We start from the raw sequence: 16,610 nt of genomic DNA, 5'->3' as shown, positions 1-16,610 counted from the left end.
TCAAAAAATGCTTTTAGGGTCGGATCTGGAAAATGCCAGAACCACAGTTCCACGGAAAGTGGTTTATTGCTTTTAGAACAAGAACTTTTGTTAGTGAACAACAATGGTTAGAACTTGAGAACTTTCCTCTAACAGTATCTTGTCAGCTGACGAAGTAGGCACTTCAACAGAGAGAAGTCCCGGCGTGCAACAAGGCGTGCGACAAGGTACGCGACAACGGGCACAGCCGGGCCGTCCCAACACGCCCCGCTCGCCGCTCAGAAGCGGGGCTTGCGCCTGCGGCCGGTGTACGGGGTGTCCGGTCTGACTTCCCTGTAGCAAGAAAGTCAGAGCCCAGTCTCAGAAAACAAGGACCAAAGAACCCCCAGTACCCCTACAAATGCAGGGGAGCCGTGAGCAGCCCCGACCCCGTCCTCCCCAGCAGCCCGGCCCGGCCCTCACCTGCCCTGCCGCCTGCGGCGCGCCTTCTTCTCCAGCACCCACTGGCGGCTCTTCCTCACCAACCCGCGCCTGGCCATCCTGTACGGGATCCTGTGCGGGAGACACGGCTCTGAGGGGACGGAGGGCCTGCTTCGGTGTGCTTACTGGTCAGGCGCTGCCCGTGGGGCAGGCACGGAGGAGCCCCACTACTTTTGGGGCAACACAGGCCCGGGTCAGCTCCCGAGAGCCTGGCACCATCCAAGGAGAGCCAGAGGCCCCGTCCCCGGTGCAGCCACTTGAGCCCCTCACGTGGCCGTGGGGTCGGCACGCCTGGGACAGGGCACGCCTGGGACAGACCACGCCTGGGACAGAGCACACGCGGGCTCCCGGCAGCTACGGTGTCGGAGGCCGGAAAACGCGGCTGCCAGCTCACGGCAGCCCCGACAATGCTCCTCCAGGGCTGATCTTGGCCTCTGGCCCTGGCTGAGGAGAAAAGGGACCCCTCACACAGCCCCGTGGGAGAGAGGCCCTGAGAACACGGCTGTTTGCCCCCTCCAAACAGCTGGGATCAAGCGGCTTCCAGCCTAACTCCTGCCACGGAGGGCTGCTCACCACCGGCGCAGCCACCACTCCCCGAGCACCTGACCGCACGACCCGGGGACGTCCCGTGGCAGCTGAGAGCCAGCCTCGGCCCTGAAGAGCCCACGGCGGGGCTATGGCAGGGGCAGCCACACGGGGCAGAGCGCATGCAGAGGCCCAGCAGCTGCTAAAGGAGCGACACGGGAAGGCAAAGCGGAGCCTAGGAAGAACAAGACGGCTGCTGAGGTAAGCGGGAATCTCTACAGGCAGAACGTGGGGGAGCCCCGGGACCTCGGCGCCACGGGGCAGGGAGGCCCTGAAAGGATAGAGCAGAAGCTTAGGGGACAGAAGAGTCCTGTGCGCCCGGGACGAGAAGGAAGGGCACCCAACGGGATTCCGCGCGTCCGAAGCCCACCTTCCCTCCTTGCCTGGGGGCCAGGCCATGTCCACCCCGTCGCTGCTACGGCTCATCTGTTCTCACCTAACACTGACGTCCGAATCATCAAAAGTCAACCAACCACCCACCCCCCCAGGCGCCTGCGCAGCTCAGTGCAGCACGTGACTCTGTTTCGGCTCAGGTCACGATCTCGGGGTCCTGCCACCAAGCCCCAGCCCAGGCGCTGTCCTCGGTGTGGTCCGCTCGGGATTCTCCGGCCCTCCCTGCCACTCCCGCTCTCTACACACTTACACGTATCAATACACAATAAATACATTAAAAAAACCTACTTAGAAAAAAAAGTTATCTCAGAATCTCGCTTGCCTTATAAAAGGAGCAAGCGTTGTTGTCCCTTAAGTAAGCAGGGGTCAGGGACAGAAAGTGATCTAGACCCTTCGGTGTGTGCAGGCGGGGGGGTGGGGGGCACAAAGAAGACGGGAGTGCGCCCCCGACCGGGGGGCAGGAGCCTGAGGCACCAAGTGCAAACCAGGAGGCAGCTGCCACATGGGGGCCGGAAGGGCAGGACCACGCAAGCGGGAGCCTGGGGGCAGGACGAGCTGGGGGGCCGGCCGTGAGCCACAGAGGGGACGGGAGAGCCGTCGGGGCAGACGAGATGGCATGTGCCCCAGACGGAAGGTGCCGAGGGCAAAGTTGGTCAGAAGCGGCAAATGCCACAGGTGGACTGTCGTCAGAGCCAGAGACAACGATCAGAAACGACAGGAACGGGAGAAGCCCCAACTATGCGCCCCACAGAGCAGCACACATCTCGGAGAGCCCCCCAGATCCCCGTGGGAATGGGCTGAGGAAGCTCAGGGAACCGATCACGGTGGGGGGGGCGGTTCCGGGGGATCAGAGGGCTCCAGTCTGTGGCGGACACAGGGACACACGCGTGCTCTTCGGCACTGCGGCCTTCCAAACTCATTCATTCTCGCTCATTGTTCCTCTTAAAAATATCCATCTTAAAACCTTGGGGCTTTTCACTCCCATCAACCACAACAAAGAAATTAACCACCTCTGCTGCCTTACCATCCGTTATCCAGCCAGGGAACCCTGGACACCGCTCACGGACCAGACCTGCTCTGACATCAGGGACATACCCGCGGTCCCCGAATTCTCCTTCCGGGTGGGGAGACCCCCGACCACCCAGGAAGCAAAGGTGTGGGCTTCAGGGCAGCAGAAGACGGAGGGAAATAAGGGTGAGCAGAACTCAAGCAAGGACACCGGACAAGTGCCGAGACGGAATCGCCTTTGGTAGAAAATGAAGGGACCAGGAAAGGACTCGTCCTGCCGCGGACGGAGGAGAAATCCAAAGGGGTAGGGAGGCCCGCGCAGCAGTGTCTGCATCAGGCAAGGGCGGCGGTGGGGGCTCAGGCCGGGGACGGGGCCGCCGCCTGTCCAGACGTGGGCACCAGGGGCGACAGGACGCGAAGGACTGGCTGGAGCGGACGTCAGAACGACAGGACCGGGGAGGGGGAAGAGTGGAGGGAGGGAGGCTTGGGGTGAACGGCAGGAGCTTGGCTTGGCCCCACACACGTGCGAAGTCGGGAATGGACACTCGGCGGAGGGGGGTGGTCAGAGGCTGGAGGAGGGGCTAAGGCCGCAGGCAGAAATCTGGAGCGAGGGGGCTAGGGCTGGAGGCTAAGGCAGCCGACAGAGAAGGGGGCCATGCTGGGCGCCCCAGGGTGCTCGGAGAAGGAAGAGCCGGCGAGCCGAGGACCAAACCGGGGTGGCGGGTGGGAGGCCGGGTGAGGAAAGCGTCAAGGGAGCGAGAGGCCGCGTCGGTGCCAAGCGTCGGTGCCAACGGAGCAGGGGGTTAAGAGGACAGGAGAGCGCAGACCCGGCAGCAGCCACAGGTTTGGCAGGACAGAGGCTGCTGTGGCCTTGACCACAGTGACCGGTAAGGACAGGGAGGCAGGAGTGAGAGAACAGGGCGGTGCAGCAAGAGGCAGGTATGAGATCGGATCCACGGGGGAGCCCCCACTCAGGGACGGCGAGCTGTCGTCGGCGGGTTCGGGACAGACGGTGCAGCCCGTGTGCGAGCGCATGGGAAGGAGCCCGGAGAGCGGACAGGAGCGTGCGGGAGAGGGGGCACGGGGGCGTCCAGGTCGCAGGTGGGGAGGGAAAACAGAAAAGAAGGCCGTGTGGCTGTCCGGGGACATCCAGCAGGGCCCCAGCCGCCCAGCCTGAGGCAGGGGCAGGCTCAGGCCTGGGAGGGCTCCCACTCTGGAGCCACTGTCCCACTTGGACCTGTGAGACCTCGTGAAAGCGGAGCGTCGCCGCCTTCCTCCAGCCCCGCCTGCCAGCCCCGGAAGCCGCTTTACCTCTCACTCGTGAACTCGGACTCCCTGGTCTCCTCTTCGTCATTGCTCTCGTTCAGGGCCTGCAGGGACCAGAGTGCTCTTAGATTGTCCTGGCGGGCTCCACAACTGCCTGTCCCACCCCAAAGAGGCTGGGCCACCCAGGCCTAAGCCCTTCCAAGGGCTCAGCCCCACAAGTGAAGAATCCTAAGGCCACAAGCCTGCAAACTCTGGGTCCCTCACCTTTGGCAGAAAGGTTGAAGGCCCAGAAAACAAGCAGAGGTAGAACCTGAAACCAGAAAGTAGAGTGAGGGCTGGGCTCAGAGAGCTTTCGTGGGGGGATGCTGGGGAGAAGACCTCAAGGCACCCTCCCTCCCACACACAGGTGCAGAACGTGACGGCCCTGGGGACCCAGCCCCGCTCGCCTCTGGCCAGCTCATCACCCCAACACCCTCTCTGCTCTGCGTGGGCAGCAAGTGAGGCCCCAGCACTCACTTCTTGGCCTTGGCGCTGTTGGGGAAGTCCACCACCACGCCACCGGTGAAGCCAGCCTTGGTGGCCTGGGTCGTGATGAGCTCCAGCTGAGGAGAGAACAGCAGCGAATTTTGTGTAGACCAAAAGCTACACGAAGGAAAAGGCAGGCTGGAACCAACAATGCCCCTATCTTCTCTCTAGCCCAGGGACCCATCTCCCCCACGCCCATCTCAGGGATGAAAGGCCACCACGGAGGCCACCACGGAGGGCAAACTGGTTCACGTGAGGACTGGAGACCGCTCCCCACCTGTCTTTTAGGATCTGCGCCTCTACTCCTCAGCCCCACGGAGGACACTCCACAGCAGACAGCTTTGCTCTCCTCTCAAATCCTCCCCAATTTCTGTACCTTTGATTACGGGAGCCAGAACTAGCCGGTTAACTGAGACACGTGTCTGTTGGCAGACAAACGTCCTTATCCCAACTCTCTGCCCAGATACCACGACGCTCTTCCCTAGGATGACGGGTCATAAAACGTGCCAGCAGGGGCTGGAGGAAGCCCTCCCAGAGGCTCGCTCCCTAGTTCCCCTACCAGTCAGCAACAGGTTCCTTGTTCTGTCCCCTCCCAGCAGGAGGCAGGTAAGTGGGGAGCAGGACAGCTTCTGGGCTGTCCTAGCCCTCTAGGAACAGAGGGGCTCACCTGCTCTGAGTTCTCAGGGTACAGCTGCAGGACGGCCCGGGCTCCACGGACCTGCAAGCGACAGAAACATCACTCTCCTACAAAAACACCATGGGCTCAGGGCCCAACGCTTCTCTGCTCCTCGCTCACTCAACATCTGAAACCTCACTCGCTACACGACGCTGTTCCTAGGGCCTGGGATACAAGCTGGGAAGAGAGCGAGCCCCGGAACTTGTGGAGCTCATGTTTGAGAGAGAAAGGCTGCCAATTCACAGTCCTGATTTAGTGCCCAAAAAAAAGAATATTACAGCAAAGAACGGTGAGTGCCAAGAGACTGTTGGGTTTACTTTTGGTTCAAGGAAGGCCGCTCTGAGGGACACCTGAGCAGAGGCCTGAAATGTAGCGGGCGGGGAGCCGGCTACACACAGGAGGGAAACCACTTCGGCAGAAAGGCAAACACAAAGGCCACCAGAACCTCGGATTAGCTCCCGCGCGCGTGTGACGGAAACCACACGCCGCACAAGCCCAGCCGGTCGCCTGCAAAACCACCCATCCTAGGAAAACCAGGATGAGGTGCGGAGATGAAGGAGACCAAGAAACATCTAGGACCGTTCAAAAAAGTGAAAGGACTCAATTTTCGGACTTAAAATCTCAAACTATCTTCTAATCCAGTAACACAACCGAAATCAACAGTATCAGTTACGAGGACAAAGTAAAGCTTAATAAAAGCTCTGTGATAAACCACCACCCCGCTCCCCATCAGAGCATTAGCAGTAGGGGAGGGAGGGGTGGGAGTCAGAGGATGCGGGCACACGGTGAGCCCTGGACACGAAGTCTCTGTCCTCGCTCTGGGGACTCCATGCCCCCAAACCAACTTCCGATTAAAATACAGTGCAGGGGGGGGGCACCTGGGGGGCTCAGTGGGTTAAGCCTCTGCCTTCGCCTCAGGTCATGATCCCATCGTCCTGGGATCAAGCCCCGCATTGGGCTCTCTGCTCAGCCGGGAGCCTGCTTCCCCCTCTCTCTGCCTGCCTCTCTGCCTACTTGTGATCGATTTCTCTCTCTGTCAAATAAATAAACAAAATCTTTTTTTTTTTTTTAAAGATTTTATTTATTTATTTGACAGACAGAGATCACAAGTAGGCAGAGAGGCAGGCAGATATAGAGAGGAAGGGAAGCAGGACCCCTGCTGAGCAGAGAGCTCGATGTGGGACTCCATCCCAGGACCCTGAGATCATGACCTGAGTCGAAGGCAGCGGCTTAACCCACTGAGCCACCCAGGTGCCCAATAAATAAAATCTTAAAAAAAAAAAAAAAAAACAGTGCAGTGGGGACACAGAACAGTGATCGGTCTCAGATTTTGATACCAGCATCTTCTACGTTTCGTTAGGGATGTCAGACCACTGAGCTTTCCTCTTAAGACTAAAGACCTGGACAGAAGTAACCATAGTAAAGTCCTGTCACCGTTCTTGGGTCCTGTGGTCCCATCTGAAGGGCTTTTCCTAGCGCGTCAGTACCTGCAGGAGGGATAAGCCGCCAGCCCAGACGGGAAGGAGACCTCTACTCACCAGCACAGAGTACAGAGAGGAGAAGAAGCAGTACAGGCGCTTGGCAGGGACGTCCGACTTCTTGTTTGCATTACAGAGCCACTGAATAGCAGAAATGCTGAGAAAGGAAGGGACCCTGTCAGGAGAGGGACCAACACGCGCTGCTCCCTCCACCACCTCTTCGAGGCACTAACATCATGCATATCCTTCAGCCCCAACCCTCCTGCCCACAGGTCTCTTTCTGGGCACGCGCAGATCCACTCCAGCTCACCATTCTACAACAGGACAGAAAAGAGTGAACAGGAGGTCAGCACTGACTTCCTTGTAGCCAGTCCGAACAAGTATTTTCTCAACCTTGTTTCTGCACGCATCTCGAATTTAAATTTACACAGCATGTCAAGGCTCTCTGCCACCTGCCCCTTCATTCCCTTCCTGTGATCAAAGGAAAACCCCTTTATAATACTTAACGCAAACACCCTCATTCATTCATCCTCCTCAATCGGTTCCTTTAACTGTACTCACTCGGCGTCTTCACCATCCACAGACCTAAAAGCCTCAAGCGCCTATTAGAAACCCCTCTCAGGTAAGTCCCGCTTCACTGCTGTGCACACACATATCCACAGAAACCCAAACCCCGCTTGTCCATCCAAATGCCTCTCCCAGCTTTTACTTCCCTCTACCTCTCTCCTGGGTCAGCGCCCCTCACTGCCTCACTTCTTCAACCATCTCGCTTCTCTCCTCTTAAATAATCTTCCCAAAGTACAGCTCTGATCTGGTCCCTCCCCAGCTTCCCATCGACTACTCAATAGAGCCCACACTTCTCAGCCCGAGTTTAAAATTCCTTATCCTTCCCACGCGATCTATCAGACTTCTTTCCCCGGCCTCTTCTGTCCCCTGGTTCACACTGTTCCTTCACTCAGAAACCCTCCCCATGACTATCCAAATTCCTCAGGGCCCTCAAGGCCCAACCCAACCCTTCCTCCTTCTATCCTTCTAAAGGCTTCCCTGTGTTCTCTGGCCTCTCCTCAGCACTGTGGTGGGCTCCACAACTCCCCAGTCACACTCCACACTCGACTTCGTGTTTAGTTGCCATGTCTTACAGCCCCTAATACGCCATGGAGAGTCTTAAAAGCTATATATCTCCACAAACTCCACAAACGCTTGGTAACATGTCCTACATGTAAGCAATGCCAAAAAAAAAGTTTCCCATGCCATCTCTAAAAAAAACAAACAAATAACAACTTACTCCTCAAACACACAGACCTGATGGCTGACTGGTTTCCCGCAGCTTAAAACAGCTCACCCAATCATTACTAAAAAGCCACGGCCATCCTTGAAACGTGGTTTCTCCCCAGTCTTGTTCCCAGATGTAAACTAATCCCTAACCCTAAAAAACCTCTTCAAATCCAAATTTTCCTGCTCACCCAGATCCCCACTGTTCAGGCCACAATCACAGGAGGAGGCATCCCCCCGGGGAAGGATTAAGGTTATGACTTCTTCCTTATCCCCTACCTCCACCCCATCAACAACACAGCACAGGAAATATTCAACAGAACTTGACCACAGAAGACAAACTTCACATTTCAGTCATTTCAATGTTCATGTTATCAAAGTACTATGTAAATGTCCCAAACTTCACCCTGACAACCCAGAAAGGGCCAAGTCACTGAAGAGACTGGAAAATTCTGGGCCACTCTCCGCTACAGAGCTATTCAAAAAGAAGGCAACAAGATGGCTGCTGGGGCCAACAAGATGGCTGCTGGCACGAACAAGATGGCCACTGGCGCCAACAAGATGGCCACTGGCACCCACAAAATGGCTCCTGAAGGTGTGAAAAGACCCCCCCCCAAGCAGACAGAGTATCTATACCAGAAGTACCTGAACCTGGCAGCGTAAGATGATCAAAGAACTAGACAGCTTCAAAATACCAAAAAACTGACATAACTGGGGACACTGGTCTAACCTGGGGATGTGTATTTTTAAGTATCCCGGGTAACTCTGCAGCACAGCCAATTTGGGAAGCACCGATCTGCAGGACTAAAAGTAGGATGCAAAGACTCTTCTCACCTGATACATCCATCAAAGGAACCTGGTTTGAAGGGGATGCCCTGGCCCATGTCCCCCAGAAGCAGGTCTCCCTCAGTGTCTCGGTCCAAGGCCGCATCTACATGGGAAAAGAGAGTATCAGGGAAACAGACGATGCCCACTGCTCCACACTCATGAAGAGCAGTCCGTTCCAGGGCGAAGCAGGTCAGACTTACCCAGCATGGCAGGGCTGATGTCGATGCCTACCCAGTAGTGCCCTTCATCCGAGAGATAATCTCCACTCAGCCCAGAACCACAGCTGGAAGGCACAAACAGGAGCTCAAAAGCATGAGCAGCAAAGACACTCCACCACCACCTAGACAACCTGAACTGGGCCCCAGGATCTCACCCAATATCCAAGAGGTAACAGGGCTGACCCTCGGGCAGACAAAGGAGCTCCAAAGCTCGCCCAGCCATTTTGGTCTGGACATCAATCATCCGTGAGCTGGGAAGGCAAAAAACACAAACAAGCGATAAAAGAATTCTGAGCTAAAACATCACCCAGAGCAAAAGAAAAAAGGGAAAAAAAAAAAAAAAAAAAAAAGGCAGACAGAGGAAAAGGAACAATCCCCCTGAGGTACTTACCCTGTCACCATACTCAACTATTTAAAAGTGACCCCCAGGGCGCCTGAGTGGCTCAGTGGGTTAAAGCCTCTGCCTTCAGCTCAGGTCATGGTCCCAGGGTGCTGGGATCGAGCCCCATATCGGGCTCTCTGCACAGCAGGGAGCCTGCTTCCTTCCTTCCTCTCTCTCTCTGCCTGCCTCTCTGCCTACTTGTGATCTCTGTCAAATAAATAAATAAAATCTTTAAATAAATAAATAAAGGTGACTCCCAAACCCATATAATATCACAAGTTTTTGGGGGGGACACTAAATTATAACTCAACCAGTTGCAATGCTAATGTGAAGGGAACAAATCACCGAGCTCAATGACTAATCATTGGGGATTTTCAACTCAGTGAAGTTCTGATATGGTTGTTACTTAAAAACACACTTTCTGGGCATGTGGGCGATTCAGTCGTCAAGGATTTGCCTTCAGCTCCGATCATGATCCCAGGGTCCTGGGATCGAGCCCCACGTTGGGCTCCCTGCTCTGCAGGAAGCCTGCTTCTCCCTCTCCCCCTGCTTGTGTTCCCTCTCTTGCGCTGTCAAATAAACAAAATGTAAAAAAAACCACACATTTTCTGGAAGAATTACCCACCATAGTAGCTCTGTTGCGTAAGGCTCAACAGTGCACAACAAAAGTCTCTATCAGGGGCGCCTGGATGGCTCAGTGGGTTAAAACCTCTGCCTTCCGCTCAGGGCATGATCTTGAGGTCTTGGGATGGAACCCTGCATCAGGCTCTCTGCTCAGTGGGGAGCCTGCTTCCCGCCCTCCCCACCCCACCTCTCACCTACTTGTGATCTCTGCCAAATAAATAAATAAAATCTTTTTTAAAAAATCTGTATCATTTTGTCTATGAGATATATAGTGCAGGCCACATAGGACGGTGATAACAATGAAATACGTAAAATTAACTGTAGTAATACTTTACCCAACCCCATATACCTGATAACATGCCTTCCTTAACCCATTATGCTCTAAACATTCCAACACATCCGTTTCCTTCATATTAAATAATTCAAACTAAGTATTAATAAAATATTAACGTTTCCTTCATAAGAAGTAATTCAAACTGAGTATTAGTTCAGTCGATGACGACCCCTAAGAAAAACCGGGTCTCTAGTAGATGGGTCTACCCCAAGACCAGGACAGAGAATTCCACACAGCTTTGTAGGGGGAAGAAAGTTGACGCCGCTGCTTAAGGACAACCGGGGCCGGCGATTTCTGCCGACCTCCTGGGTCTCGGGCTCGAGTTTAAACGGGAGCAGAGAACAGTTCTGTCCACAGCAGCGAATCCGAAAAGGAAGGCTTGCGGGTCTCTGTTCTAGCCCTCCGCTCTTCCCCGCACCCGCAGTTCTTCGAGAACCCGAGACCTACAGACATTCTGTGAATGCGCCTTCCTTCCCCTCAGCGGCCCCCACGGCCCCCTGCCCATTTTACCCCGCGCTTCCAACAAGCGGTCACTTGAAACTCTGAAAACCCCCGGGAGACAGCACGCAGCATCCACCCCCATCTGAACGCTACTTGACGGAGGCCCGGAGGATTCCGAGCTTTTTCTAACGCTGACTCTCCCACTGCCCAGAACTGGAATCAGTCCCTGTCCCTCCCTTTCCCCGCAGCCCCCCAATTCTGCGCGCTTTCCCAGCCATGCCCGCTGTTGGGTCAACCTGCCGGTTCCCGACCCCCGACAACATGTGGGCTCCCCTTACTTGCGCACGTATTTCCGGGCTTCATTCTTGTCATAAAACTGCGGGAGACAGAAAAGGAAGAGCAGTAGAGGAGGAATCAAGACGCGGCAGCCCCACCCGCGGAAAGAAGGGGATTCGCCGAGCAAAAGCCTCTCACCAGCTCCGGGGGCCCGCCGTGCTCCGGCCTCTTGCTGCGAAACGCCATATCCGCGCCTCAGCCTCGAGACTGGGACTGGCGTCCCGGAAATCCGCCTTTTATGTCATCGGCTCCACGCCCACCTCTCAACACGCATGCTCCGCCCCTCTCCCCGCCTCCGATTTTACTCGATTGGCTACAGGGCGGACGCGCTGCGAACAACGCACGCCTCCCATTGGCCAGTTCGTCTTGCACCGCCCGCGTGTCCCATCCAAGATGGCAGCCAGGCGCGATCTGAGGTGTTCGCGGCGGTTACTGTGGAGGTTGTGGCGGGTCCCGACCGGTCCACAGAACCGGGGATCCGGCCTGGGCCTACAAGCGAGGACTTACTCCCAGGGCGACCGCTCATACTCGCGCACCGCGCTCTACGAGCTGCTCGGCGTCCCCTCCACGGCCACGCAGGCGCAAATCAAGGCAGCTTACTACCGGCAGAGCTTCCTCTACCACCCGGACCGCAACTCGGGGAGCGCCGAGGCTGCCGAGCGCTTCACGCGCATCTCCCAGGCCTACTTGGTGCTGGGCAGTGCCACCTTGCGTCGCAAGTATGACCGCGGCCTGCTCAGCGACGAGGACCTGCGCGGACCTGATGTCCGGCCCTCCAAGGGGCCCGCCGGCGATGACCGCTCGCCCCGCGCCCGGCCACCTGCCTCTTGGGCCCACGACCGCGGTCAGGCCGCGGCGGGCGCCAGCCGCACCATGTTCAACTTCGACGCCTTCTACCAAGCGCACTACGGAGAGCAGCTGGAGCGCGAGCGGCGCCAGCGGGCCCGGCGAGAGGCCCTGCGCAAGCAGCAGGAGGACCGGGCCAGGAAGGGCTTCCGCTGGGACGAGACCCGAGACACGACTTTTGTGTTCCTTCTCCTCACAGCCTTCGTCCTCATAGGCTTTCGTTTTTAATCGGAGAGAGGAGGAGGAGGACAGGGCAGCCGCCCCCAGCCAGCCCCGAGAAAATGGCCTTTCCGGTCTGCTTGAACCCTTTGCCTTCGGTAGTCTACCTCTGCTGGGGTCCGGAGGAGCTGCCTACCCCCCTCTTCGTCCCCGGCCGCCCAGCTTAGCCATCCACCTGCACGCCCCTCCCCCACGGCCCCGGGAAGAAGGCTTTCGGATGCCCAAGAAAGAGGCCCCGAGAAGAAGAGTCCCGAAAGCCCGAGAGGGAAGGGTTTTCTGGAGTCCCTTGGGTGCCCGCTTCCAGAGGTTGCCTTCCTGATGTTGTCAACTTCTGGAACACGCGGTCTGGCTTTGTTCTAAAGCTCGGGGCAAGCCCTGTCTGCTCCTGCCCCCGCGTTCGTCCGGTGGGGCGCCTGTGTAACCTTGAACCGTGCCATGTGACCCATTGTTGGCTGCCAAAAGAAAAATCCTGGGGTTGTACGAACCTTGTCTTTCTGTGAGTTCCCCAGCCACAGGTGAGACGTGACGTAGGGAAAGAATGGGACCTTTGGAAACCTTGCCACTCTTGATCAGCCCCAGGCCCCACTCCCCCTTCCGCTGGTGCCATGTGGGAGCAGGAAAGCAAGGTCACCGAGCGTAAGGGACCAGAGTGCCTCTGTAGGACCTCGGAGAAATTACTCGGTGGCATGGCCACAGAGGAACAAATCATTTTGCTCTCTTGAGGTCTGTCACACTTTATTATCCATAGTTCTAATGGGCTCAGGGATTAAAACATGATGTTAGAGTCCAGTTTATCCTTGGGACAGTGTGCCCCTTGCTAACTGTACAGTCCTGTCCCTTCCCCGAAAGACCGCAACAAACTGGAAATTTGAATCCGGCAAACTGGGATGGCGGCCTGTCCTCTTGTTGAACCTCACAAGTCAAGTCCTTGAAACCTGGCAGCTCGAGCGTGGCGTCGACGGTACTTGTCAGGGAGAGGAGGCATGTGGTGGAAACTTGGTTCTTTATTCAGAGCTGGCTGGGGCTTTTTTCTCTCTCCGTGTCTAAGTCGAGCTAAGCAGTACCGGTCACCGCTTGGCTGGAGCTGTAGTAGTCAGGCTCTTGATTCTGTGTCCCTGATTGTGGTGGTGGGGGGCGGGGAGGGGGGCTGTGGGAGTTCAGCAGCTCAGGTGTTCCTGCACTAGGGCTAAGTGGAAAGCTGTAGGATAGGAAAACCTTCGCAAGAGATCTACCACAAGAGTGAGGACAGAAGTGTAGGTTCTAACCAAAGCCAGCGGTGCCTAGGTATATTAGTAAGAACTGCTCTTGAGAAATCCTAATAATTAGGATAAGGCCACAGCTAGTTCAAATTGGTGTCTCAGAAATGATTTTGATTTTAGCCTTGGAGGTTGGGGCAAAATCTTTGGACTTTGCTGTGACCATACGATTCAGTGGTAAAGATTTGAGCAGGCTTTGGATTCAGACCTGGTAGGCTCACTTAGCCTTGGTTTGGGGGGAGGGGCAGATGTACTTTTAGAGAGAACATTTAATGTTACTATGTTTCATATTTGGAAAACAAGTCCTTCTTGGAATACAAACAACAGGAAGTGTTTGGCTTGGTAGAATGTGCCAGAAACCAGTGGTTTGCAACCAGGCACCTGGACGAATAATGGAGTGTCCTTGGGCCATGATTCTGTCAGAGTTTCTATCAAAAAGGATTGGGGTTCTTTGGGGGTTTGTATAAACACTAGTGGTCTGTAATAGCTGGGACCTTTCTCATCGGTGGCTGTATATACACCCCCCGAGTCTATGTTCTGTCCGTGAATGTCAAAGCTAAGAACATTCCCTGGGGTCCCAGAACACGGAGGTATATAGGAAGTTCCAGAAGGTTGGGGGAGGGGCAGACCCTTTGAAACTTCTGGAACATTCCATGCAACTCCAAGGAGGGTGGTCAATAAAGTTTATTAATCATCCAACTGTAAGACTCTCCTTAGGCCTTAGAACCAGGCTCACGTTCTTCTCACAGTGCCATCCTGCCTGCCTCAGGTGTTTTGTTTTCGTTTTTGTTTTTTAGCCCAGAGTGAACTCTACTCTCCCTAAGATGGAGTCTGGGCCCTTTATGGAAAGGGAGATGTGTGGGAGGCTTTCTCAAGGATCCCCAAACTGGTTCCCATCATGTTCCCCCCTTCCCACCTTTCCCCCTTCTCCTGAGATGGCCCTAAGTCGTGACTTTCTCAGTTTCTTACCTGCCCTACAGAGGAGAGACAGAACCAGGCCGGGGATATCATCCCTGCCTTCTAGGGGCTGCTGCCCAGTTACGGATAGTGGAGGAAGGCTCAGACATGTTCAACTCAAGACCCTTTGCTCTGTTTGATCACAAACTAAAAACGCCCTCAAAGGTCGGACCTAGGACAGGAGAAGGGTAAGATCAGCCCAGCCCACCTCAGGCTGCGTTCATGGGGGTGGGCAAATACGGTGTGCCAGTGAGTGCCACGCATACGAGTCCCGGACGGGGAGACACGGACAAGACAGTAGGCAAAGGTATACTTGTGTAGGCAATTCCAGTACTGTCTTTGGACTCGATCGGGACTTTATTTCTCCTGAGCCAAACTTTGCCCTTTGTTACGTTTTTTCCTGTTGGGAAACTGATCCTTTACAGACCCCAGCGCTGAGGGAGTAGGATTTCTTGCTTCCCTTCTGAGGTTCTGGCTTTTTGTTCACTTGATGCACCTTTCCTTCCATAATGATCCTAGCATGAGCCAAGATGAATACGAATAACCTCCCTTAGACCAATGAGTTGTCCATTTGGTCATTAATATATAACGTAATGCACGCACGCACACACGCGCACGCACAGAGTCCTTACGGTCGCAAGCCTCGGCACCATGGATGGAGCCCAAGTAAGTGGCCACCATACTCGTTTTGGGGGAAATGGCCTCAGGGTGAAGGTGGCATATCTCAGACCTTTCTGGAAGGTCACCAGATCGCACGAAGAGAGGCTAGGAAGTACTGGTATTCCTTCAATCCACTGTCTTGAATTCAGTGCCCTAGAGAAGTGGGCTCTATCCTGGTTTTTACCTCTTCTCCATGCCTCAGCCTTGTGACAAGATCACACACTGCCACCTGCCATGGTCAGGATCATAGGAGAAGGCCCGCCTTGCCTGCCCTCAGTACCTTGGTTCTCAGGCCAGCTTGTGGGTCTGGTGGCCGTACGGTTTATGCAAAGCAGTTGAGGGTCCCTCTGTTACTGTGTGAGGATGACCGCGAGACCTGAATCTGGGTCCTCGTGGTGAACTTGTATATACTGAGAACGCTCAGTGCCGTCATCCCCAAGAAGCAGGTGCAGAGAGCACTTGCTCTGAGGTCATGGTCATGGTGTTACGCAATCTCTCTCTTACGGCTGGGGTCCTCTGCGTTCTCCCTCCCATCCGGCTTTGGCCCCTACAGAATTCACACCCTCAGTTCTGGGAGGGGGCTTCTGGTAGACAAGGCAAGGCCTGTTTCAGGAGGACCAAGAATGGGCTGCAGTTCATGGCCCCAGAGGCCACACAGCCAACCTGCACACCGTGTTTCGCTCTGACTGGCACCACATCTTCAAAAACTTTAGCCAACTTTCAAAACAGAAGACTATATAAAAAAACAGATTTCTGACTTCTCTCAAAAAATGAGAAAACTTGCTGCCTTTGTGCTCACTTCCACACTTGTACTAGCACCTGGGAAAAGCTGTTAACATGTGCCTTTTAGGGAGGACATGGCTCCCGGGTTTGCGGCACGCCCACCCACAGTGGGGAAGCGTAAAAGACCTTGATCCACACACTTGGCCATTTTGCTCATAATAGAGAAATGTCTCTCTATGCTCCGTGTCTGTCGAGAAGGGAAAAAGAAGGGACCATGCATTTTTTTTCCAAAAAAACTGGAGAGGGTGTATTTCTTTGTGGAAATGGGCAGCTTTGCCCCTCTGTGAGCCTCCTAGCGCGGCAGCCCTTTGAGCTTGCAGATAACGTATGTTGTTACGAGAGCTCATGCTCTAAGCAGTGAGACAGAGTCTAAACCTTATTTTCATGTGGGACAAGAAGAATCTTTTGAGAAGTCTACAGCAATGGCAAGGCCCTGGACAAAGGCAGGTAACATCAATTCCTGCCCTCGATCATTTGTGTAAAATCCTTGTATAAATTGGAAGAGACCAACAGCTAGTCCAGCTTGAACCACTTGTCTCTAGCCTTGGAAGTCAGGGACAAGTTGTTAGCCCTGGCTCTGCACTGACCACACCCCAGTTCAGTAGTAAAGATTTTAGCCCACTCTGGTTCAGGCCTGCTTGATTCAATAAGCCTTAGTCCCTCCCTTCTCCCTCGATTATGTTTTATATTTCAGACATAAGGGGAGAAGCTTAGAATAATGCCCGAGATAGTGATTCTTGAACAAGGATGTGTACATAACAGACTTTCTTAAAAGGGCAGGAATTCTTTGTTATCACAAAAAGGGATAGAAGTTTTGCTATTTGGACAACTTTTTGGTTTTGGTTTGTAAAAGCCCTGGTGGTTTGTAATAGGTGGGACCTTTCTCAGGGGCCCCTTGATGTAGACTCTCAGGTTCTCTCTCACAGAGGATTGAGCTCAGGGACATTTCCCTGGGGTCCTGGAACCTTGAAACAGAAAGTTCCAGAAATTGCCAGGTGGCAGAGGAAAAGCCCAGACTGGCTGGAACCTTCCAGAGCCTTCCAGAATATTCCATGTATCTTCAA

General features: G+C 54.8%; 2 protein-coding genes and 1 non-coding gene across 4 annotated transcripts; 1 reads left to right on the top strand and 2 right to left on the bottom strand.

Annotated features, from left to right (window-relative positions):
* Positions 1 to 47: 47 nt before the first annotated feature.
* On the bottom strand, positions 48 to 11,072 carry BUD23 (BUD23 rRNA methyltransferase and ribosome maturation factor). 2 transcript variants are annotated; one of them, XM_059154695.1, is made up of 12 exons: positions 10,964 to 11,072; positions 10,828 to 10,865; positions 8,864 to 8,959; positions 8,691 to 8,773; positions 8,497 to 8,593; positions 6,451 to 6,547; positions 4,904 to 4,954; positions 4,228 to 4,313; positions 3,976 to 4,021; positions 3,757 to 3,815; positions 442 to 531; positions 48 to 312 (listed from the first exon to the last, which is right to left on the bottom strand). In XM_059154695.1, the coding sequence occupies exons 1-12, from the start codon at positions 11,009 to 11,011 to the stop codon at positions 258 to 260; spliced, it is 846 nt and encodes a 281-aa protein (XP_059010678.1). In that variant the 5' UTR covers positions 11,012 to 11,072; the 3' UTR covers positions 48 to 257. The 2 variants fall into 2 exon arrangements, with proteins under 2 accessions (XP_059010678.1, XP_059010679.1); XM_059154696.1 differs by lacking the exon at positions 8,864 to 8,959 and having other exon boundaries at positions 10,964 to 11,066.
* Positions 817 to 949, bottom strand: LOC131820233 (small Cajal body-specific RNA 20). Its single transcript, XR_009349547.1, has one exon. It is a non-coding gene; the product is annotated as a small Cajal body-specific RNA 20 (non-coding RNA).
* Positions 11,073 to 11,190: 118 nt separating the features above from the next.
* DNAJC30 (DnaJ heat shock protein family (Hsp40) member C30) lies at positions 11,191 to 13,280 on the top strand. The gene has a single exon (XM_059154806.1). It carries the CDS (start codon positions 11,219 to 11,221, stop codon positions 11,897 to 11,899), a length of 681 nt encoding a protein of 226 aa, XP_059010789.1. The 5' UTR covers positions 11,191 to 11,218; the 3' UTR covers positions 11,900 to 13,280.
* Positions 13,281 to 16,610: the final 3,330 nt, after the last annotated feature.

This window comes from Mustela lutreola, chromosome 17 (assembly GCF_030435805.1).
Source record: "Mustela lutreola isolate mMusLut2 chromosome 17, mMusLut2.pri, whole genome shotgun sequence".
Classification (NCBI taxonomy): Eukaryota; Metazoa; Chordata; class Mammalia; order Carnivora; family Mustelidae; genus Mustela; species Mustela lutreola.
This window is presented reverse-complemented; position numbering and strand designations above follow the sequence as displayed.